Here is a 26,196-nt window from a genome sequence, read left to right as displayed (position 1 = left end):
ATTATATCCTTACAAGTTACTCTGTAAAATGAATTTATGTTTACGTGATTTTCTCTTAACAAAAAGAAGAAACTAAAAAATTATAAAATGAATATTTTAGCTGCAGGACAGTTCAGCCTCTACCCAAGAACTTTTCAGCATTTAAATCAATACAGTTTGAAAGACTCTCATGCAAGTTGATACAATAACCTCTGAAATACTAATGATCAGTTATTGCTTCCATTGGGAAACTGTACCAGTCCCAAGCATAAAAATGGTCATTTGAAATGTCTTTACTAAGCAGCACAGAAGTCTGCAGAACTAAATCTCAAGTAGTTCTGGCTCCCTAAATGGTAATTCCATCTTTTTTTAAAAGGTCAACTCGATTAGATTTTGGCAAGATTGAGTCTTCAGTGTCTCTTAGTATATTCATCAGGACACACTGGCTGGTAGTTTGCAAGTGTCCGTGCACAAAACAGGTTAGTAATACATTGGTACCAGTACAAATAGATTGTCCTCATCACCGGTTACACAAAACACTCATGAGAACTGTACAATTCTTTAAGCACTAGTGGCATGATATAATGAAGTTGTATTCCATTAAGCACTTGTATACAAGAGAGCAAAATGTCATCACCTGAGTGTGGCTGCATTTCTGTGATACAACCTCATCTGCTCCGTCAACTAGTTTTGCTCTGATCAATAAGCAGTTTTCTGTGGCCTTTCACTACTGTCAGATGTCATTGAATGATGTAAATACACGTCAGAAACTAGAAACATGACAGCTCACCTAGACTGAAGAGAGAAGTGTGGGAGTACTGCCTGGATAGAAAGAAATGACAGCTGATGTCTGCTGTGTATAAATGATTTGATATTGCTACAGACAAGATTTTTCATTTTCTGTAAGCATACAACAAAATGACTGTGGCTTGTACAAGTCAAATAATTCAAAAAGAATGAAGAGAAAAAAAAGACTATATTACAGAACAGCACTGAATACAATGCTTTAAATGGCCCACTTATGGGTTACCTTGTCTTTTATTCTTGTCTTTTGATACTAACTCTTGAGTCCTACTTGCTGTTAAGGAAGATTAAATCAATATTGAAAATGTTCTCCTTGGTGGTGTACGATGGATAAAAAGTCTATTCATGCTAGCATGCTACTCTTTTGAAACATCAGAGAACTCACTTCTTCTATATTCATCACAAAATCAAAACATGGAGGCGTTTGGATTGGTTTTGGTTTTTTTTAGTTATGAAGGAGATTTTAAAACTTTCAAAAATAGGGGAGTAAAGAAGAAAATAGTTCTGTTTCTTAGTGGGGAATTGTAGATGAAATGTGCAATGTTTTTCCCATTTGACTTTTTTTTTGTTATACTTTGTTATCCCAATGGGGATCAACTGCCATAGGAGTTAGAACAAAGAGCAGAGAGCGTAGTACTGTTTATTATTTCATTTATAGTTATGGGTCTTACACTCTGCAAGAGACTCTTGCTCCAGTTTTACCATAAGGAGTTTACAATACAAGTTCCAGACCACAGTTTTCTGGGAGGAGAGAAGGTTTCTATAATAGGGGTTTGAGCTAGATAAATGTTTTAGCTGGAGCTAGTAATTTGAGCAGGAGCATAGTAATTGGCTTTTTGTCTTGAGGGCTGGTTGAATCCTTCCTATGCAGCATAAACATCTTTACTGTATTGGCTAGTGCATAAGGAGGAAAACGTGAAAGTTGTGATTTTGAAGAGAAAGTAAATATGTTAGTAAAATGAAATCAGTTTCTAAGAAATGTGTGGTTTTAGTAATCTAAAGTAACACCTGCTGGTGTATTAGCAGGTAGAACTGTATTCTGGCCCACCTGTGATAGCAATCTCACTGCTACCAGGTTGCCCTCCACGCTGCTCTCCTGGCCACTGGCAAAACTGCTGAAAGGACAGGGGTGTTATCTTTGTGTGTGTGTGCATGTGTATACAGGTGTGTAATGAAGCTACCTGTCTATCATATCCAGTTGAGTCTTTGGTACCTTAATAATATTATTAAGCTTCAATGTTCTGATCTGTTACACTGAAGCATGATGTTTATGAAGAAAAGCTCAAGAACCCTCAAGTTTGGTACTACGCTTCTGCTGTGGCAGGCTTTGGTCAGTGCATATGTACTGGGAGCTTTAGTCTTCACTGGTCACTCACTGTATGGTCTGTGTATAACAGGATGTCTCAGCTGAGAGTCTTGATGTCAGAGCAGAAGTCATGATTCCTACTGATTTCTGGATTCCTTAGTTCAGGCTCTGGAGTTACCATCTCCTCTACATCTCTAAGATGTTTTTTACAGGGCTCTCAAATAATAGTTATCTGCAGCTGTAAAACTTGGGCCAGGTTTCTTGTGAGGGACATGCATCTTTGTTAAGAATAGCCAAGGAAAACCACTCTAAGTTAACTGTATTCCACATTTTCTCAGACATCCAGTCTTACCTCTATGTTTACCTTATATTGTTAATTATTTGGTGGGGCTTGCCTTTGTGTCGTATATAAGGAATGGCTAGGTCTTCATGTGTTGTTATACATTTGCAATGAGTACAATTGGAAGTAAAGTAGGCGATGCTAATTCATTAATTGCTGCTCTGCTAACATACTTAAATAATTTACTGTGTGATGAACTATTGTGATGAAAGGGCGGCTGCTGAAAAGCTCTGTGTAGCCTGATGTTTATTTAAAAGCAGAAGATTATTTTGAGTTCATTTTCAATTTGGCTTATGAACTCACTCTGAGCCGTTATTATTGCTTTGCAAATAAAAAATGTTGTCACTCTTTCTGATATGCAAAATGACAAAAATTATTTTACAACAGTATCGTGTGTAGAATAATTGTCACAAAGAGTGGTGTGAAGATGTAGCTGCTAAGTGGGCCTGTTGTTGCTGACTTCATTGTGGCCAAGTTATTACCCACTTTTCTGTGGGTGAGAAAGGGAGGTGATTGACCTCTGGGGTCGAAGAATTAATTACATAGGAGGAAAATACTCTAGCTGCAGTCTTGTGTGTCTGTACTCAAACACCTTGAGAATGGTTATTGAAATTTTTTAGAAGGTAGCAAGAGGCTCCGCTGCAACTCAGTGTTTTACTGGGCTTTAGGATACTTATTAGGTTTAAAACAATCTACTACATATTTTATGCCTATTAGTTATTATTTTTTACTAAATCACCTTTATTTTACTTCAAATATTTGGTTGCTAGTACTGGCAAGTGACATTAGATATCTCATAGTCCAGTATAACCACTTCAAATGCTGTAGCTTCCAGAAAACATTGAAAAACCCCAAATGAAGAGGGTAATGTGCTGCTTTCCCATTGTTCGCAATTCCACTCTTGATCTGATATTTAAAAAATTATTTCTATAGCTGTTTCTGCTGCAGTCCGAAAATACACTTGCAATCCTAAGTACACTCCACAGTGATACAAAGATTAAAACTCATTTGTGATAACAGGAAGTTGTGTTGTCTCCCCAAACATATACTGATCATAGCAATTTTCCTTACCATTCTGGGCTTTCTCTCTGTGTATTGCATATATTAAATACATGGCCAGGTTTTCTTTTTTTTTTCTTTTTTTTTTAATGTTTTGTTGGGGTTTTTTTTACGGATTTTGCAGTGTATGTCACTTCAACTTCTTGTTCCTTATTAAGACTTCAGAGATACAAACCAGTAGCTCAGTAATTGCTTTCTTGAATCTGCCTTTAATAATTACATTTAGTAAAGCTGTATCGAAAATTAGAAAGGCAGAGACTAATGGAAAACTAGATTTTTCACTGAATTAGAAAGCAAGACAATCCATATATTGACAACATTTCAAGTTGAAACAGATCAGGAAAACTGTTTTGGACTGTCTGTGCAAAGAGGCAAACACAGGCCTGATGTGCAGTGGCATCTGCATTTTATACAGGCAGAGAAACTATAAGAGATTTCATGTAAATAGGTGTCTTGAGAGGGGACAGTACAAATCTGCAAGTCACTTGAGGTTTTTTTTTTAGTCAGAGAACTTCGTTTTCTTGGCATTAACCAAAAGTCTAGAAAGTATAACTTTTCAGTCGTTAAGCTACCTTGAAATGGGAGGTGGGGGAAAGAGGAAGCATGTTTTAAGTTCTTATTTTAGACTGGACCATAATCTATGGCAGAATGTTTTTTGAGGTTGGTATGATAGCACTGTGAGCAAGCTTGTATGAAGTGCATAGAAGAAAGAAGGTACTGGGTCATCGTTTACGCATTACTGGGACTTTTCATCAAAAAATTAAGGTATTTGAATTCCAATGTTAAGAACAAGGAAAAACATGAAATCTATCTTCAGACTTCTATTCCTGATATGTTAAATATTTTAAATGCCTTTTATTACAAGCAGGCTATGTATGTATGTATGTATTTATTTATTTATTAAGCACAGTGTCTTCATTAAAAAATGGATGCTTTATGCTACCTTAACTTAGTAATTAAAACAACTTTAAAATGTATACAGATCTTGCAAAGTAAATCGATCATCTCACAGTTATGTATTGTTAGTTGGCTATAAAAGCTTGTAGTTACAAAATTTGTATTTTAAACCAAGTTTATTTACTGTTCTATTTCCACATGCTTCCCGTTTTCATGTTGTAACTGAGCTGCTTTGTCGATGGAGATAATTTGGGTGTCTTTGTCTTCTGTACTGTTTTGAGGTTGGCCCTTGCTTCGTTTATTCTCTTAGATAGACACTATGCTAACAAACGTTATTTTAATATCTTCAGCATTTTTGGAGACCCTTACTTAACAGTACAGTGCCACTTACATGCTACACATTTAATAGTAGTTTACTTTGACTTCATAATGCTTTCTTCTGCTGCATTTTAGGACATACTTACAGAATTGGGGATGTTTTCCCTGAGTCTTCATGAGATTTGGATTGATGTGCATCAATAGAGTACAGGTTCTGTGATTTTTATGACACCATGAAACAATTTCAATAAGCATGGAAAAACAGAGTTTTGCTTATGTAAATTTATACAGTTTATTCATTGGGTATTAAATTCATTTTACCTTAAATTTCACTTAACATAGGTTGATTATTTGAAGTTTTACAAAGATTGAAAAGCATTGATCTTCTCTTACTGGAAACTTCACCTTAAATCCTAAACATATAAGACAGATTTGAAATAGTAGCTTTCATTGTGTTATATACATGTATGTATCAATATGTAATCTTAAATGCATGATTAATAAATGTTGGTGATCTGATAAACTTCACCATTAATCCAGCAATTCATGTGACATATGGAGAGCTCCAGTTTAGTTTTTGAACATTTGTTGAGGCAGAGTGCTATACTGTTCAGTGATAACAATGAAGACGACACTTTCAGATCACCAGCAATCTGAGAAATTTCTCTCTTGTTTGTAGAACCCGTAAAAGCTAATATTATCCTTGTTTGGAATGGAAGTAGAGAATACATAAGAATCCACTGCCAGAGTCACAGAGCCTCACCACAAAAGTGAGGCATGCTTGGGATTCCCTTCTGACTCTCTGGAATGGCTATTTGAGCAAACCAGCGTTACTTTTAATTTAGGAAGGAATTTTTCAATTGTGAGTAAATGTCACTGTTTGATCAATGACTTTTGGACTTTATAAGTCAGAATAAATCTAACTTGTCAAGGTAGTTACTCTGCAAAGCTGAAGGGCAAGTTGCTGCTCAATGATATAGAACTGTACAAATTTGTAACAGAGCAAACATCTTCCAACTGTCTTCCCAAAAATGAGCATGCAATGGAAGCAATGTTTTTTGTCTTTTTAACTCCTCCTCCTGACTTGGAAGGAACTTCCATAGGAGTAATAGAGTCCTTGAGGTTGGCAGTGGCCCCTGAAGGTCCAGGCACCCCCACTCCTGCTCAGAGCAGGGCCAACATAGATCAGATTGCAGAGAGTCGTGTCCTGTCATGTTTTGACTTTCTGCACTACCTCTCTGCGCCTCTGCTCCAGTGTTTATCTAATGTAGGCTTTCTGATGAAACTATTAAATAGGCCAGATTTGGCTCTGGATCTGGTAATAGTCTTATTTTTCTAGAAACACTAGGTGAGCTTTGCATGCAGTAATTTTTCATTGGTTCTTTTAAAAAAAAATGATAGGAGATTTGATTGAGAATGATATTTTCAGTGCAAAGAAAGATCTGAGAGTAGACTCATACATTTTACAATATTTCTACTTCTGATGGGTAAAATTTTACAAGCTATTTATTTTTTGGATTGATGGGGTGACACATATTGAGGGAAGACTTTCTTGAAGCCCAACATATTGGGTAATACGTACATAGAGCAACAGCTGTCCAAAAGCATTCAAGTCCTGGTATTTTCTGAAATTGTTTTTTACCTATCATCTTATCACTGTAAACTACAGTAATGCTTCATATCTTCTTTTAAGAGTATTACAAATCCTATCAATCTCTACTGTAGGAAATGTTATGTTCACTTTTACTAGGCTGTTACACTTTAATGGAGAATTAATGGTCAAGATCTTCCAAAACTGGCATGTAATACAGAAATAAGAAAATGTCACCCTTTCAATGCTAGCAGTTTTTTACCTACACATTATAATGAATTGGTTTACTCTGTTTTCTGTGGTTTTAAAGAATAATTAGAGGAATTTGTTTTACTTAAAAATCCTTCACTGGTTTCATTCAGTATTTGTTTGTAATTGCAGTGATTAAGAAGTTCTGAGGAAGAATAACTTTTTTCCTTTTATGTATTTCAAGAATACCTGAAGTAAGAATACTATTTGATGATTTTTCAGTTATGTAGTGTTGACATATGCGAAGAACACTGGCTATAAGAAAATTCTTCAGTGGTTCATGGTTTTGCAGGTTATTGTCTTTTTTTGAGACTTTTATTCTCTCATGAGGTAGAGGAGCAAAGATGTATTTTTTGACTAAGAGTCTCTTTCCTCCAGTAGAAGAATCAATACTGCATTTTGTGGAATAGCTCTTCTATTTCCTCCTCCACCTATTTAATATACCCTGGAAGGAGAAGTTGAGAAATGCTGGATCTGTGTGTAGAACAACAGTGATCTCTGCAACAATACAACGTACGTTAAATGAGCTAGATACTAGCACTGGCAGTGTATGGAGGAGCTGACTATGGCAGATACTTGGGCTTGTGTGTGCACTTGCCAGGTTTAGTGGTGAAGTTTTTTTGATTCCCCTCCTCCCGCCATTTTATGTGCAGTCCTTATTAGAAAGCCGTTCTTGACAAAATCAGGAGGAAACAAGTGTCAGTGTTAGTTTCTCATGTCCTAAAATAGGGGCCTGTTCAACAGTATGCAAGGTGGGATGTGTTTGTCTGTGTGGGTGTGAGTACAGTGTACATCTCTGCCCCACATCCACTGTGTCTCAGAGGGCTTGGGTTTTTAACTTTTGGCCTCTGACTTTTGCCCGAGTGGGATGCTCTAAGTAGGTTTTTCTAGGAAAAAGCATAAAGTAAGTTGTTCAGCATTGCACAAGTTCTTGGATTTTAGATCTAAACTTTCCAAAGTGACAGTGTTGTGATGACGTGCCTTAATCTCAAGGCCATACTTTCCATGTATGTGGTTTTCCTGCCTTTTAAAATGTGTTTTGTTTTGGTTTTGTCTCTTGGTTGGTTGGTTGGTTGGATTTTTTTGTTTGCTTGTTTGTTTGTTTGTTTGGGGTTTTTTTAGTTCTTCTATAGAAAGAGCCCCCAAAGGACCTTGTCCTTTGCTCTTTTGTTCCCATGACACTGTCAGTCCTGTATGCTGATCTGAGCAGACGCCGAGTGGGGAAAAGTAGTGTGTGCCTGATGGCTGCAAGTATACACAGGAATACTGGGTTGCATTGTGTGGAAAGTTTAATTGAAAATACAAGTACTTAAATTCACAACCCTTGTTTCTTAATGATTTCCCCTTTTCCTGCTTTTTAAGCTTGAGCAGGCGACTGAGAATGAAGGGAAGGGAATATATAATAACCTGTGGACATGGAGCTTTTAGGTTCCTAGTATAGACCGCTGGACTAAGAGGTGCCTGAGTTTTTATCATCCAGCTGCCTCACCAGCAGTGCACAGAGGGGGAAGTATACCATGTGTTAGCAATGGGTTTTCACAGCAAGTAGATGCAGTGACATACATTTCTGATTCATACATGATGAAAATGGTTGTTGCCCTCAAGGTTACAGGAGCTGGAGTATTTCAGGCCAAAAGCCCCTTCTCCTGCTCTTCCTTGACCTGCTTATTTTAATGGTAACATGGTATGGTCTTTTCAAGTGGTGTTCCCCTGTGCCAAAGTGTAGATTCCTGTCCAGCATCTCTTTCTCACCAAAACTTAGAAGCATCCTCCAATCTTTTTTCTGCTCCTTAACATCATAGAAGTTTCTGAACTGTAGAAAAGGATTCTCTAGGCCTAAAATTTGCCCTGACTTTGCGGAAATGCTATAAACTTTCAGCCCGAATGGACACGTTGTGAAAATAACAGACCACCAGCAGTGCTGATACCATTGGAACCCCTACATTGTGCACATAGTCTGTGCAAAGTTTTGTTAGGAGTCAGTTTTTTTTCCAAAAGTTTATGGGTTAGCCAGATTTGCCTCCCAACTGTCTTTCTGGTCTTCTTGTCCGTATCTTGGGGGTATTTGTATGAAATGGTTTGGGTTTTGTTTGGGTTTCGGGTTTTTGATTGTTTTTTTTGGCATGGGTAAAGTAAAATGTATTTTTCTTTAATTATGTATTTGGACTGTCTCAGCTGTAACTTTCTGAAAATATTTTCTGAATCACATGCCTAGTATGGAAAATCTAAGCCCAAAAATTAAAGATTGGCAAAACTGTAAGTAACTGAGAACAGTCTTGTAATGGAAAATATTAGATTCTTCTAATTGCTTCTAGCACTGCTATTAAGGCCTAGGATATATTTTATTAAATTAACTCCATCTCAGGACCTCTTGAAATGTTATTGAGAATTAAAAGTAGCAGTAGGGTGTGTGAGCTGCAGCGTGAAAAAGGAAGGTGCAAGGTGAATGCAAGGTGAATGTCCCTTCTATACCGCTTCAGTTTTCATACCTGTGAAAAACATATATGGATTAAACAAAAGGTAAGTAGGGACAAAGTATGGAAAAATGAACAGTTGCTTGCTGAGACAGTTGGAGATAAGATGACACCTCATACACACATAGGGCAAGGTAAGTTTCATTTTCTCTGCCTTGTAAATAGAGAAATTGCACTTTCTGTAAATATGTAGAATCAACTTTTGCAGCAACTGAGAACTTAAAGTGAGCTAAGCAATGTTTACATTCCTTCTGCAGGGAGGCGATGGAGCCTCACAAAAACAGAGCCTTTATAACAAAAAATATTTGAAGAAGTTATATATGGCAGTGTTTTCTGTGAACGGAAATGGAAAAAAAAAATCTATTGAGTACAAACAATGAGAATTGGGAAAGTCACGGAGGTTTGCATAGGGGAGTGAAGTTTTCACTAAGTTCATAATAAAGCAAAAATAAAATTTGAAACCTTAGAATTAGAGGAGTGGCAGTATCACATTGTGTTTGTAATAATTTCTTATTGTTATCTGTCCTTATTTTTTTTTTCTTGATAGTACTTTCGAATTTGTCCAACTGAATTGAGGGGTTTAAGTCCTTATGGATTTCAGCGGGGGTCTTGGTTGGTATCTACAGGTGATGAACATGCAGAGTTTTCAAGTACAGTAAATGAAGATTTCTTTTACACCCAAGAACCAGGACATAGAAATGTGACTCTCAAATTTCAGTTAAAAATTAGTATATAAATACTATTTCCTCATAGTGCTGTGTTTAGGAATCTACTGGCTTTTATTACTGAATTGCTCAAGCCAGATGAGCTCTTCAGTAGTCCGTGCTTGGCTGTGTCTTTAGTATTTTTTTTCTTTGAGGAGAATGTAGTCACAGATTTTTACACCTGTGAATAATGCTTTTTGACTCTGATGCTTCTAGTTAACACTCAGAGAGATGGGCATATTGTGTTATCTTCATTTCAAGTAACAGTCACCAATTAAACATTTAGCACAATTTTCAATCATCTGTTGCCTGACACTTTGTTTGTAGCATGCAGGGTTTTATATCCATGTTTGCAGAATCAGAATAATTTTATAATTTATTTAAAATCTTTCTGAAATGTGTTGGATAAATAGTACTTTATCTGGCTGAATACATGTGCAGGCGTGTAATTACTCAGTTTGCCTCACTATCTTCCAAGTGATTGAGAGACCAGTTGCAAATTAACATAATTCTCACTGAATCAATTGTCATTGTCTTTGAAATGATAAATATTTAATTGTACAACCAGTGTTGTCTGGTAGGTTATTCAATCTTGTATTGCAAAATTGCTAATAGGGTATCTTAATTACATATATCATCCTGCATATTGGTTTATATTAGTGTTGCTACTGATTTTGAACCTATAAAATATGTTGACAAACTTGTACTGAATGTAGCCTCCATGAGCAGTTTAGATGTTACCTTTTTTTCAGAGTTAGGTGTTTTAGTCAAATTCTTTGCTGCCCTAGCTTATCCACTAATGCCAGTACAGTTCTGCATGAAGCATCTGTGATTCAGCTGCTTGCTGTGCTTTATACGGTAACTCTAAGGAAAGCAAACTAGGAAATACTTTTCTTTCTTCCCTGCGTTCTTCCATTGTGTTCAAGTCAAAACTGAACCCTGAATCCCTCTGAATTTCACGCTCATCCTTGCTGTACTTTTTGGGACACCTGCACCTCACAGACTTCAGCCCCTGCAGACGTACCTGTGACAGAGTCAGGCTGGCCCCTCGGCACTGAGCTGTGTCCAGACCTTGCCGCGAGCTTTGTAGTTTGTACTGCCCACGCTCCAGCTACTCTTATGCTGTCAGCAGTTCCTGAATTAGTTCAAATATGGCTCAGGAATATCTGTGTTCACTGTGGCCACCAGGCCAACTGCAATATAAGTGCCCTGTTAGTCACAGCATGTAAATTCAGAAGCTTAAAAACTTAAATCTTCATTTGGGCACAATATTTTATTATTTTGGGGTACTGTTTTTGATAGCTGCTCATTCAGTTTCTTCAGTAGTTGTGTTGAGTTTGTGGCTTCCATTCTCTCCACCTTTTTGACACATGAAGAATCATCTGGTTTTCTCTAGTTGGATGTATCAATAACTGCGTCCTGGTAACCTGCTTCAGGTCTTGTTTCAGTCACAACAGGCTTAGTCCAGCAGGAAATGAAACTGCTTTACAGCTCTTTGAGCTTATTTCTTTGTCCCACTTTGAATTACCATTCCAAAGAGATTAACTTGTCAGGGGAATCTTTGGTGAGCAGGATGGCATTCTCTGATAAATTTATACAATGACTGTTACTTGCAGAAATGAGTGCTGATGTTTGAAATAGTGCTGACAGTTGCATGTAAGAATAAGGCAGATGGCAGGCAATAACAGAGGTAATTATGTTTCCATCTTGGAAGGCAAACCAGTGCTGGTTTAGTGAAAGTTTCGATGGATTAAGTCCTTGAAAAGAAGTGCCTGAGAATGTTGCATCCATCCTGATTGCTCATCTTTGTTATTAACAGAATAGCATTTGAATCCTCTGTTGTGGGCTTGAAGACAGACTAATCTCAGTATCTAAATGTAATATGTGAAGGAGCTTTGCTGTGCTGAACAGACATTTAGAAAAGCAACCTTCTTTGACTACTGCTTTTGAAAAATTATTTGGGTGAACTACTTACGTTTACAGGTAAAGGGAAGCAGAGACTTGTTTTACTGCAGAGACCCTAATAAGAAAAGGTACTAGATGAATATACAGTATTTCTTTCCTCTGGTATTTACCATGAAGAGTGTGGAGCTGATTTTTAATAGCTTGTGTATACTGTAAATTGACTAAATAATGTTGTGTTTCCTGTTCATGTGTGTTTATGAGCCACTAGCAGAGGAAAAGGCTAAATTCATCCAGTATGAGACAGTATAAAGACAGCTTCTTTGAACTGTAATGCTCGTCACCTCACTGTGTGTATTTTTTTTAGTATGTTCTTTGACACCGTTTGGCTGTTTTGGTTTGTAAACAAAATATCTGTGGTTTGGAGGTCTTAGGTGATCTGGGTGTTCTCCAGACAGTAAATACAAGTGTAAGCAAAGTAACAGAGACTTAAAGTTTCTAGAAAAAACTCATGCTTAGCTTCTTGTATAAAGAAGTTTCTTGCAGCTAGTTGGCTGCAATATGGGCACACTTTCATTTTGATTAGGAGTTGTATCCTGCCTTGAGAAGTGAGAGGATTCTTTATAGTTTCTCCATATAAAATAGCAAAGGATTTTGTGACAAAGTAGAAGAGTCCTTATATTTAATCCAATTTAGAATTCATCTGTTTCATGTAAATATGCTTTAGCCATCAGTTATTTTTTGCAGTATTCAAGTATTTTATCCCAACGTACTGCTTCTATTGGAAAGTTCATATTTTCCATTAAAATACTCGTGGTGGTTCTATTACTATTACTTGAACAATTACTATTGTAGTTGGTTGTTCTGTTACTTCTGGTAAGAGACACTGAGATAATCCAGATGGACAAATAGAGCAGAGCAGGGTATTTTTTTTTGTCTGTGTAGCTGTAGGCATTAAGATGTGTTATGAACTTTTCCTTTTTCAGTAAAAGATCAACATATTTTTCAATAAGTTTGGTTGTAAGGAAGTTAGCCAAATAAGTGACCACAGTGACAATGGGATTTTTAAAGGATGTCATCTGTGTAACAGTTGTGCTCTTCAGGGCTAATAAAGAAAAATATCAGAAGCAAGTCAGATCTTGCAGCTTCTTGGTTCGGTTACAAATTAGATTTCCATAGTCAGTGTTTCACTGGCAAGGGAGAAGCTTTTTAGCTTGGAAAGTCAAGTAAGTTATTTTTCAGGAAATGACAGTGAAGTTCCTATGGGATTTTATGAACCATGTGTTTGGAAAAGATTGGTTTAAGGAGAGTTGAAAAAAATCAAAAAACTACTTACTCTTATATGTCAGCTACTCTTTCATTCAACAATGACAGCTCTGTAGAAGCCTCTCTTGAGCTTCCCATGTTGTAGGAATTACGAAACTGTCTGACTGGGTTGCAGTTTAAATTGCTTTACTACCTCTTCATCTAAACCCTAAGAAATAAGGCATATGCTTCTCAAAGGCCATCTTCAGAAACAATACTGTCTAGTCCTATGCATTACTTTTGCACACAGTTCCTACCAACACTATGCCATTTTATGAGTGGAGGAGGCCCACACTGCAAAAAAACTGTAGGAGGGGGAATATCCTTAATTATTTTGTAGTATGGGTGGGAAAGACAAACTGCGTGATTGTGGTTTAACCCCAGCCAGCAGTTAAGCCCTCCGCAGCCGCTCACTTATTGCCTCTATGGTGCGATGGAGGAGAGAATCAGAAATTGGGAAATTGGGAAAACTCGTGGGTTGAGATACAGACAGTATAATAGGTAAAGCTAAAGCTGTGCATGCAAGCAAAGCGCAACAACAGATTCACTCACCACTTCCCATGGGCAGGCAGGTGTTCAGCCGTCTCCAGGAAAGCCGGGCTTCATCACATATAACAGTTACTTGGGAAGACAAACACCACCACTCCAGACACCCCCCCGTTGCTTCTTCTTCCCCCAGTTCTATAAACTGAGCATGATGCCGTATGGTATGGAACATCCCTTTGGTCAGTTGAGATCAGCTGTCCCAGCTGTGTCCCCTCCCAGCTTCTTGTGCACCCCCAGCCTGATCACTGGTAGAGTGGTGTAAGGAGCCAAAAAAACCTTGACTTTGTTCAAGCACTGCTCAGCCATAAGCTAAAACGTGCCTCTGTTATGACACTGTTTCCAGCACAAATCCAAAACAGCTTCATATAGCCACTATGAAGAAAATGAACTCTATCACAGACAAAACCAGGACCATGCATGCTGAAAGGTTCTTGAGTAGACTGTAGTCTGGTTTACGTAGGTACTGGTACCAGTAACACTGGTAAATGTTAGTGAAGAGACAGATTTTTCAGTAAATAAATGGCTGAAGGTTACAAAAAATTATTAAGAAGACAAAGTAGGAGCCACATTTTTAAGAACATGTGATTTTGGTTGTTCTTAGGTACACTTTTTTTTTTTAAATTAATGTCCAAGTTAGATTACAGTAACATGACATTTAACAGGATGAGTCAATGAAATAACATAGTGATCCTCTCAATGGGTTTGTATCATAGTAGAAAATGTATTTATTGTATTATATGCACGCCAAGAGGGATCAGGTAACTGCTTCACACAGACTGGAGCTGATGGGAATGCCCTCTGGAAATCCTGCAGTGAACCTTTAACTTCTCTGACATGGTCTTTCTCCTTCACAGGCTCTGGACAAAGCAACATCATAATTGCATAACGTTAAGCCTTGTTTTCCGTAGTTAATGAAAGTATGTTCTTTCGTTCCGGTTCTGTAACTTAGTGAAACAGCCTGATTTTAGGTAACAGACATGACAGTGCTTGGAGTGGGGAAAGGGGCTGTTTGTGGGTCCAACCCAATTTTTGAGCTGGTTTTAGGTAAGATAAGCGCATCTTATGATGGATAGTGTAATGGATCTGAATCTCTTTGAGGCCGTTCGGTAAAAGTGGTTTCACTTGTTTTGAGTACAGCTGTATGGAAGTGGTTTCACTTGTTTTGAGTACAGCTGTACAGCTGGAGGTTGAAGCACAGACACAACATGCAGTTGCTTGAGTCAGCAAGGACGTGGAGGTAGCTGTGGGCCCACTGCCTACCTGTGAGGATCAGCGTTCCAAACATCTGTACTAGCTGAGCTGCCCATCTGCAGCTGCTGCTTTCTGTCTGCTCTAGTGGCCATCAGTAAAAACCGCTCAGCACGTGTGGAGGCTGCTGCCAGGAAGAACAGCTCTCTCCCTGTTCATCCTGCCCCCTAATACTAATTACTTTCAGTTTCTAATACCTAATATGTGTCTTCTCTTGCTTTACTGCCTCTTACAACCATTTTCATCCCTTCTTAGGGCCCCGGCAAAACCAAAAAGAGCAAACTGAGCTCTTCAGGGCTCTTCTGCTTCTTTCTTTACAGTGCCTCAATTTGTTTCCGAGTTCTGCAGCAGTAAGGGGCCCTTTTATTAAAGGAACACCATGCTGGAGCTTTTGTAGGGGCTGCCTGTGTAGGGTGAGTAGAGCAATTACTACGGGGAGGAGGCAAAGATGTGACTATAAGCAGCCTACCTAAGGCACAGAAGGTCTTAACTCTTAGCAAGTGGACACGGTGGGCATAACCCAAAGTAAACAGTGCGTGTAAGACAGGGGAGTACCGTAACTCCATAAATGGGGAGAGAAAAAGGGAGATTTCCCTCGCTTCATTCCTCCGTGACCTGTCAGCCTGTTCTGTGCCCTTGAGCTGCACTGTGCCCACTACAGAACTGAGTTTTGCTGCCCTCCATTCCAAAGGGTGAAGTCAGAATAAGTTAATTTGTTTTCATTTGGAGGATAGCAAGATTGAGTTTTATCAAGGCTGCTATGAAGTTTGAGTTGGCTCTGAACACCATCCTTGTCTCTGTCTCTGTTGTGGAGAGCATTCAGAAATATGGAGTGTTGCCACTAGGCGTTTAGACCCTGAGATACCCAACTGCTGCCGCAGCTACATACAGCTCTGGCTACTGCCACCACACACGTGCTCTTATTGGTTCTGTAGACTATCATTTTTCCCCTGATCATTTGAATGGGAATAGGTTTAAAGTCATCTTTTGATCTCTACTATATGCTGTGGTCTTGTTCTACTCATAGCACAACTGAGACAGAAAATGTGCCATTGTCTGAATGATAATGAAACACTAAGCACGTGGAAATCCTATTAGTATTTTGTGGACCATAGCTGTCATTTCATTTGCTCTGGAATTCCTTCCATATGGCCATGACAAAAGTTTGAGGTTGAGTTTCTTGACACTGTGAATGCATTAACTATTCCTCAGACAAAACTCTGTCAAGTATACTGAGGCATCTAAAAGGATGTATTTATTTCTGTAAGTAATATATTAAATAGAATTAGTGTTGGTAAGCTTGTTCATGAGAGAGAAAAGCACAGTAGTAGAATTTTGGGGGGTTTTCTCTCCTGGTGAATGTTAGACATGTATCTGTTTTTCGTAAACTTCTCTTTTTCTGCTTCTGGTTTTTGTATCTCCTCATTCTAAATGATGCTGCCCCAAATCTCTTTCTCAAGTGTAATTTTTCAGACATTTATACACTTTGCAATTAATTTTTCCATGTATAAATATTTGCAATATGATCATATTCATTTACCATAGTTATAAACATTGTAGTTAATGTAATTACCATGAGTTAATATAAAAGTCCCATCTCTGTATTTCTCATTTAATAGAAAACCTAGCCAAGAAGTTACTGTTCTTGTTAGTTTTCCTCCCTTCTCTTGGTCATGTTTGTCATTTTTGTCTGTGTTTTTTTGTTAAACTGATCGTTCTGGGTTTTTTGAGACTAATTTATTGGAGCTGCATGTTTTTGCATCAAATTATCAGATAAAATATGTCCTTTTGTACCCAGTGTAAGCATTTGACATAGGTAAGAGCTGAAGGAGGGCAGTACCTGGGTTATTTACCATACACTTCTCAATGTGCACTTATAACACTGGTGGGCTTACAGGAAGGCATGGATCATTCTTTTTGATTCCTGTTTACTTCCATTTATGCTTTCTATCTTGGAAATTCACAGTGATACAATGCCAGTTGTTTGCCCATATATAATCCAACGTAGTTATTACATAGTACTGTCTAATTTCTGCAGCAAGAAGAGAAATGTCAGTGTTCTTCTTGAAAATAGTGAAAAGGGATCATTCTGTTAGAGGTTTGCTAACAATCAGAAACAGATAAATTCAGGAAAATGGTAAAATTAGGTGTATGTGCTAATAATAAGAAATTTTTAAATGGTTTCCAAGTTCTGAATATAATCTGTATCATTGAAACAAAGTGGAGGCAAAAAAAAGGAAGAAACAAATGTTTTTAAACATATGTAAATCTGGTTTGTAGTTGGACCTGAACGTTTTTACTATTTTATTAACAAAATCCTTAAGAATTCTTCTTGGAGGGTTTCCTTCACAGGTGTTAAGGAAGTTCCCTAGGTTTCCCAAAGCAGAGACTAGGGCATGGATTCTAGAACTTCTTAAAGAAATAATTTATTTATAAGGCACAACATAGAGCAGCTCCAGCTGGGTGCCACTAGAAGATGGACCTCAAGCAAAAAAAGCCCTGGACAATTACACCCTTGCAATCTAAGCTTCCCACCCTTTGCATGTCTATTCAGGCCAATTGTAAAATGAGAGTCTGGGGTCTCCTCATTCTTCATTGGATCCCTTCATTTTCATTCAGGTGGGCCATTTCTTTATGAGTAGTCGTTTGATTTTCACCAACCAGAATAGACATTCGTCTAAGTCCTGTCCTTCAGTTGTTATTTTGCAGCTGCAGCTAGAAAGAAAAATAAGTCTTCGGCATAGCCAAAATATTAATAAGTTCTTACATTCTGCTGTTTCTTCCCTTCTTTAAAACATGCTGTTGTGATCCTTTACTTATTTCTAGGGACGCAGCTCCTACCAACAATCAAAAGCTCCCTGTATCTTCTAGCTTGAACTGACTCTGAGGCCCTACTTTGCTTAATTACATGGAAAGTTCAAAAGTTCACAGCTTGTGGCCTAAGCGAACATAGTTACTTATGCCAAGCAAGTTGTGCTAAGCAAATTCTATATAAGCAGTATACCAAATAAGCTAAGGCAATCTATTCCCTAACAGTAGGTTTGATGGTTATGAACTGCAGTGGCAGATCCACAATTCTGCTTGGTAAAGGATCAGCATTATTCATAATGATATCCAGTCCAAAGGTGTTTGTCCCATACATCATTTATGTGGGTTAAGTTCTGTTGGAAGAATGTTCTTCATGGATAAAGATGTTCTGACTTTGTGCAAACATCGTTGGTAACTCTTGTGGTAGTAACCCAGAAAGGCGAGTCATTTCTGGTTTCATAGTACTCATAAAGAGTTTTCTAATTGGTGTCTTCATATCTATGGTCCCATGAGTCCTGGTCAGGATGAATTGCAGATCTTTCAGTGCAGTATAATTTCTGTTACTTCAATCACTATGGGAAAAGCATTTTGCTTATCTTATTCGGTGATTAATTATTGCATTTTTCATTTAACTAACTGTCACTTATAAAGAGTCTTATGTCTTTTCAGGGTTATCTGTTCAGAGAACATGAACATTTTTACAAGTAAAGTAATTTCCTTGCAGTGTTGTATTTTTCCCCCCATAGTTCTTCCGTCTTTATTTTGGCACTTTTGTCTATGTTCACTAGTTTCCGTACATTGTTTTTATGTCAGGGCCTGCAATTGCTCAGTTAAATTTGTGTGAGATTTGGCTATAGCTATTTTGAATCCATGAAGAGTTCCTGTCTCTCTTATAAGCTAATGCATCTTTTTGTCTTTCACACAAAGCCATGTTGTTATATGAAATAGTAGCACAGAAACTCACTTCTATATTTTTAGTTTGCTATTGTGAATTGTGATCTGGTAAACAGTGAGGAATCAAACCTGGAATTTGTGCTGTCTAAATAAAGTTATTTAATAATGTGAAGTTCATAAGCACAGTATGTGTTATTTTACGTACTTGCATTTCTGCTTTATAAGTTACTTTGTAAATCAATTTCATATTTAGATTTGCTTTAAACAAAAACATGTACAGATTGTCCACTTATTTATCACAGATTGCTTACTGTTACTGAAATGCAGGTGCCACAATGGGTAGTTTAGAAAAACCATTTGCAGGGTTTTGCTTTCAGAAAGTGATTTTCAACCTCATGCATAGCAGATCTGTTGTACAGCTTTGTAAATTTTAGATGGCTACTGAAGCTAGATATGAAGACTCTGGATAGTTGGAGGCAGAGTTAAAGCCTCTGTACTGGTACAGCCAGTTGAAGGTGTAAAGGTAGCAGATAGTGTGGGTTTGGAAATGACATCATTGTGCAGAGGATGCTGTGGTTCTCTCTTCTCATGTCATCTGTGAAAATGACCAGCAAATATACTCTGCAGTGTCATTTTGTTAGCAAAAAATATGCGAACAGTAATTAAAACCTTGATAAGATTAAAAAAGAGGCTGAATAAATGCTTCATACTTTTTGGTGTTCTAAAGCCATTTCTGTAATTTCTTAACCAGTAATGAAACACAGAACAAAATAGGTACATGCTTTGAAAATAAGGTCCACAGAGGGATTTATGTTTCCTTTCTTCCCCACATTCCAACTATTTTCCTTTATGAAATGACAGGTTTATAGACTTCAGAGGGAAATACGTTTCTCTGAAGTTGCACATATATGACTAAAGCCAAAATGGGACTGCACAAGCCAAGCCATGATTCATGAGAAAGCTACCTGTCAAGCGAGTGTTTATAGCTGAGGTAGGAGCCCCTTCAACTTCTCCAATTTGCTTTGCAAACCCTGTAGCCAACAAAAGGGCTAATCTAACAGTGACTGAGGTGTAAGTAGATGTTATCAGTTCCTTGTAGTTGCTGGACATTTAACATCAGGTTAATTCAAAACAGTTGCAACACCTTAACTAGTGACTCATGGTCACTTCTAATTTAACTAGGTTCATATTTTTTTATCCATTCTTCCCACTAAGTTATCCTTGAAATTCCTTCAAAGCAATGGCTTTCCTCAGCGATCAATTTTCTTTCTCACAAAACTATTTCTTTCATACACTGTGTAGAATATAAGATGTAAATAAAGTTTTCCTCTCATATAATTAGGATGTCTCAACTAAAGAAAAAAGCCTACATTGATTTTTCTTTGCATGTGATGCTCTTTACAACTCTGAACTAAAGATAAATTCCTAAGGGTGCCTTGGAGTTTTTTCACTTGTAGAGGAAAATTGTTTAATAGCCAATAGCTGTTCTCCCAAAATAGTCTAAAATAGATGGGGGGGGATGGAAATCAATGCACCCAAATAAGGTCATCTGCTCGCAGTGATTAGAACACAGAAACAGTCCTCTTCAAAGAAGTAGCATATAGCCCAAGTTATTTTGATGGATTACAATGATCTGAACTAATTTTGGTTATGTAAACATTGGTGTGAAATGACTGCAATCCCATCCATGCTGCATTCAAACAAAGGTAGACACATTTCAGTCTGGATTAAATAAAATGCTATCTGTTCCTAATGTGCTTTGTCTAGCCAGGGAAAGTATAGCATTTTGACCTATTTGAAAGGCAGGTTCGAGTGGACAATATAAAGTGTTTATCCAGCATGGTTTCTGTGTGTTTCCTCTGATCTGTGCTAGCTGGTTGTGACAGAAACTCCTTTTTTTTTCTTCCATTCAAGCATAACTACTTTTTGCAAAGTTTGCAAATAACTATTTATTTGGCCTAAGTCTTGGGTCTTGATGTAATCATCTGTCCTGAACATCATCACTTATTGTCCTGGAAATAATTCCTTCCAGCATTTTCTGAGCAAAACAGAAAACAAAGAACTCCTAGATAGACCAGGCACCCTTTCTGTATTCCTTTTCTGCTGAGATTGTCTTCATTTAAATAGACCATGCTTTCTTGAGTACTTCAAAATATTCCTTATCACTTGACCTCAGAACTGACCCAGTGACCTGAGAATCAAGAAAATGTCATGATAGTGACTACTAATTAGTAGATCCAGAGAGCTTCTTCTCCTGGACTTTCAGCCTTCCAGAAGCAGAAACAAAAGCTGTCACTTGCATCATACAAAGAAAACAAGCATTTGCTATGTGGGTTTTTTTGTTGTTAATATTTTGGTTTGGTTTGTTTTCCTAGGGCATAGGTAGTAGCAAAAGCTCAGTTGAGACTGCAGATGAATTTGTAGGCTGGGAGTAAATTCACCTACAATATAGTGTTTGCATTTATTTATTTATCGTTTTCCATGCATATCATACTGCATCTGTTATTCAGTTCTTACTGAACAAGTGTGTGTGTTAGTATGCTGTATTATCAGAGGGAAAAAGAATGAATCTTTATTTCTTTTCTCCTTTTTTTTTTTGTTCTTACCATTCTTTTTAAAAATATTTTTATCTACTTCAAAATATATTAAATCTTTCTGAAAGGGAATATTTTAGTGCATAGTTCTTAATGTACAGTAGACAGTCCAAGCTTAACTTATCTTTTGTATGCTTGTTGATCAAAGTTGTTAACAGAAAATTCAGCTGTACTTCACCTTATTTGTTGTTGTATTTCTGCGCCTCATGAGTTATCATGGACTTTTTGAGACCACCTACGGGAACCTCCATGGTAAAATATACACAGTCATATCACAGAGCTGTTTGTGCAAGTAATATTAATCTCTTTTTTATTACTTACAATTTTCAGGTCTTTAAAATAGAGGTGCTAATGAGTGGAAGGAAACATTTTGTGGAGAAGAGGTATAGTGAATTCCATGCACTTCATAAAAAGGTAGTGACCTCTTTCTTTCTAAGATGTAACTTTGGTTTTCCCTTAGTTGTGATGTTTCCCTTTCTCTTGAAATTGTTACTATACATGGTTTATCTTAATTACATCTTGTGATTCCTGTCTCTAGAAATGAGTTCCCAACTTACTCAGTTTCTTTTCTATTTTGTGGAAGGGAATGATGACTTCTTAGCTTTTATTAGCTGTCATTTTCTTTTTGATTATTGGTTACATGCTGTATTCCTAAAATACTGTCAGTAGTATGTTTTATTTTTCTTCTTGTAAAATCACAGAATGAGACACATTCCTATAATAAATACATGTTTTGTTTTTATCCAATTAGGCAAATAATTTGTTAGTACTATAAACTGTATTGCTAACCTGCTATATGTAAAGCTGAGGAAACAAGTTGTATACTCTAGGAAACTACACATGAAAAAGACTGACTAGACCAACTCACTCTGCTACTCTTCATATAAACAAATTTAAATTGTTTTGTTCACTGTTAAAGTATGATTTCTCCTCTCCAGGCTGAAGTGGATGCTGCTATATGGTTATGCAGCTGAAAGGCAAGTTCTACATTTTTACTGCCTTATGGAGGATAAGTATTGTGAAGCAGAGTTCTGAAAAAGCACTGCAGCCTATTGCCAGTGATGGGGCTGCAACTGAAGAGCTTCAGTCCTTCATTCCTAGGACCTGGCTCAACTTAATGTTTATTGGTTTGCAGCTCTCAGTGGCAGTGGAATATGTGCACACTCAACTCAGCTGCTTTGACTGGTGCTGCTAGCCTTCCATATGGACAAGTTTTCTCTACAAATGGCAGAGAGGAGTGCGAGTATTTACATCTCCTGCCACTGCGGTCTCAAAGGAGCTTACCCACACCAGCATGTTTGCTGGTGGCCCTGAGTCAGCTTAGGAATCATCTCATTCGGGGAAGAAGCATTACTCTAGTGGTAGAAAGGATGGATTTTGATGGCATTATATGGTGCATGGATATAAGCAAACTTGGGTCAATGAAGGGCATCTATTGAGCCATCTGTGTGTTAACCCTCAAAGTCCAAAGAACAAGAATGTATTTTGCTTTACTGCACCATAATTAAGATATGCTAGGATTTCTTGCTTTTTTGCTTCTTGGCCCAGTTGTGGTGTCAGCTGGCACTTTTTAATACTAATTTCCTTGTTTATTGTTGTAATTCAGATATGCCTCAGATATTTTGCTTCTTGTGTTCACATTGCTTTTGTGGCATCATATTCAACAGTGTTAGAATTAGTAGTACAGCTCACACCAAGCCTTGCAATACATGTGTTTTATTTTACCTATGACAATAATCCTGCAATTGAAAGTAAAGCAGGTGAGTAGAGATTATACAACTAAATAAGTTAGGAAGCATTATGAGGGGAAAATCAGGATTTATATGCTTCAAATGCACCCTACCCAAGTAGACCATCTCCTGTAGGTGGCATGGAATAGGAATAGGAATAGGAATAGGAATAGGAGTAGAATAGAAGTAGAATAGAAGTAGAATAGAAGTAGAATAGAAGTAGAATAGAATAGAATAGAATAGAATAGAATAGAATAGAATAGAATAGAATAGAATAGAATAGAATAGAATAGAATATTTTAGTTGGAAGGGACCTACAACAATCATCTAGTCCAAATGCCTGAGCCCTTCAGGCCTGGCCTGGAATTAAAGTGTATTATTACTAAGGGCATTGTCCAAAGGCCTCTTAAATACAGGAAGGCTTGGGGCACCAGTCACCTCTCCAAGAAGCCATTTCCCTCCCTCTCAGTAAATAAATGTTTCCTAATGTCTGACACAGCTTTGAACCATTCCCAGTCATCCTTATCACTGGGTACCCCAGAGAAGAGCTCAGCACCTTCCTCTCTACATCCCATCCTGGGGAAGCTGTAGAGAGCAATAAGTGTGCCCCTCAGCCTCCTTTTCTCCGAATTAGAGAAGCCCAAAGGACTCAGCCACTCCTCACAGGACATGCCTTCTAGCCCTTTCAGCAGCTTTGTTGCCCTCCTCTGTATGCATTCAAGGACCTTCACATCCTTTTTAAATTGCTGGGCCCAGAACTGCACACAGCACTCTTGGTGAGACCACACCAAGGCTTAATCCAGGGGACAAGCCCCTCTTCTGAGCTCTGTCTGTGCTGTGTTTGATGCCCCCCAGGATGGGGTTTGCCTCTGGGCTGCCTGGGCACACACTGACTCACACTGAGCTGCTGTCAGCCAGCAAGACCTTCGGTAAATGATCAGGAGGGGTCCTGCCATAACATCTGCTGACTCCTTCAGTATTGTGGGATGAATCGCATCATAGACTTGTGAACATTCAGCTTATGCAGCTGGTCTCTTACAAATTCAGTGTATACAGATGGAAAGTCACTGTTCCTGCAACTGTTCCCAGGCAGCCCAAGGCCTCTCTGTATTATTAAAGACTGGGGTAAAAAAAGCACTGAATGCTTCCATTTTTTCTTCTTTTGTTGTTGTCTAATTTCACTGTAATTTCTGGTATTGCACAATTACTTCACACAAAACTTAAGAATGACTGCGGTCTCACTCTCAGGTTTATCTCCTTGAACATTGCTTCCTCTGCAGTAGCTCCCTTTATAGAGATTTCTCCATAGAACACCAGAAAAACCATAAATGATTGTCCATTTCTCTCTCTCCAGAAATAGCAGCAAAATAAACCAACCTGAAAAACAGATATTCTAACCCAGACACCGTGCACCACTCTTCAGTTTGTTTCATCTTACTCCTCACCTGCTTGCTGTGTGTTTATATTACTCTGCAAGCTTGATAGTGGCTTTTTCTTGTTTGTTCCCTGTACAGATGCAAAGCACTTTGCGTATTTGGGCAACAATATACCTCTTGGGTCTTACTTTTGAAGTTGTCGTAAAATTTCAGTAAACATGGTTGAACAGCTCATGCCCTGAACCTTTCCTAGTGCTTTCAGTGTTACAGAAATCCTGGAAAAAGCATTCTCTAGTAATACAGTATGCAGTTTTCACCCCTTCTTCTCTCTTTTGTGTTAGAGCAGAAAATCTCAACACCCCTAAAAAATTAGGGTGTGTATTTGAACAGTTTTTACTGGAGAAGAGTATTTTGAACTTGCACCTCAGTTTTCTTTGTGAACAATTTGTTCTCAACCTATGACACTATTTGTACTCAGGTCCAGCTACCAGTTTGCTTTCAGCATGCCAATAGGGTATTCATTTTTGTTCCTCTCTTCCCCTTTAATTTAAAATGTAAGTTTCACTCTAAATTGCTGTGAGTACAGGGCAAGTGGAAAGGTACCTTTAGACGTACTGCATATTCAAAGTGCCTTTAGTGCTGGAGATGTCTGTAGTGAACAGAAGAAACAAAGCTTCTGTAGAGAGCAACTGTGGTAGAAAATGGGGGGTTGTGTGTTTTACCAGAGAAGGACATGCTTCACTGGCATCGCATGGAGGAAGGAGGGACTCAATTGCTCATAGAGGATATTATTTGTTCATCAAAATGCCAGTTAATGTTTTGATTCATTTGGGTTTTGTTTGTTTGTTTGTTTGTTTTTAAACAAAGGCATTTCCAAGAATGTGGCTGGATTTATCTTCTTCCTGGGTTCAACCTTTCTTACATTCCAGTTGTATAAAAAAAATAAAGCCCCACTCCTTGTGCAATCTAGCTGTAGTGGGAACAGTTTAAAATCTTTCAAAGACTGACATGCTACACCAGGAGTGCAAATTCAGGAGTGCTAGTTATTCCCTTGACAGAAAACATCCACTACTGTTGGATTTTTAAAAATAATTTGCATAGACTATTATATTTTGCCATGGTTGTGAGCAACAAACCAGGCCTTTCAGACTGTGTACCATTCACATCACAGTATTGTATTATTAATTGTTTTATTTTTCTTATATGGCAAGGTTTGTAGAAAGAATTAAATTATTTCTATCTGTAGAACAGTTAAAAATACAACCATTTATTGATATTTATTCTCAAATTCCTTTTTAGTATACCTTTTTCCGTTTACTTTTGAAAATACTGGTAGTACTTTTTAAGCACCAGAATGCTAGAAGGTGACGGTGTTACCACTGCTGCAGTAAAATCTACAAAAATCTGAAGTTCTCTATATCTTGTTTTGCAAGTCATTTATAATTTTGGAATTATTGGTGTCCGCTTTAAATAATTTTGACTTTTCACACTTGGGCAAAAAATTTTTTGCTTGATATTTTGAGCCATCTTTCAGTTTTGCAGGAAATAGAGACTCCAGTATGGTAAATAGGCATTAGGTCAGTTTTGTGATAGGAAAGTATTACAGCCAGTAGTTGTCCTCAGGTAAATATTTCTTGTGTATGGACAGGTATGAAGCAATATAACTAAAACACATACATGGATTTGCTTCATGTTCTTTGACACTGTAATCGTTACTTGTTGCAATATATTATTGGATTATTGTAAGGATAAGAAAGTGGGCTGATCATTTATTCTTTGTACATCTGTATAGCTTGTGCTTTATACCTACACCTAGTGCCTGTGCTTGCACATTTAAGCAATTGTTTAGTGGATGCTTTATGTAACACAGAGCACAATAAAATTGTTAATCATCAGCTGAGGCAGCAGCCACAGAGTATTTATCTTGTAAGCAGCTAGACCTCGGTGGACACTTGTGTTGTTTCAGATTTGTCTCCCCTCATCTGGAGCATTCTCCTCATTTGTAACTCATTTGCAGGTGCCGTCATAGTTTGCAACAGCTGTGATCATATCTTCTTCAACATTCTTGACCA

The 26,196-nt window shown here is 37.7% G+C and overlaps 1 protein-coding gene across 4 annotated transcripts in view; it reads left to right on the top strand.

The window, feature by feature from the left end:
* Positions 1-26,196, top strand: part of SNX24 (sorting nexin 24) — a 93,256-nt gene that overhangs the window by 26,659 nt on the left and 40,401 nt on the right. For 2 of the 4 annotated variants that reach the window (XM_065045316.1, XM_065045312.1), the window contains exon 2: positions 21,349-21,432. The exons of the other annotated variants lie outside the window; for them this stretch is intronic. In XM_065045316.1, the coding sequence (XP_064901388.1) occupies positions 21,349-21,432 (84 nt within the window). The remainder of the gene's footprint in view (positions 1-21,348; positions 21,433-26,196) is intronic. 4 annotated transcript variants of the gene reach the window in all.

The sequence above is a fragment of the Columba livia genome, chromosome Z (genome assembly GCF_036013475.1).
Source record: "Columba livia isolate bColLiv1 breed racing homer chromosome Z, bColLiv1.pat.W.v2, whole genome shotgun sequence".
NCBI lineage: Eukaryota > Metazoa > Chordata > Aves > Columbiformes > Columbidae > Columba > Columba livia.
This window is presented reverse-complemented; position numbering and strand designations above follow the sequence as displayed.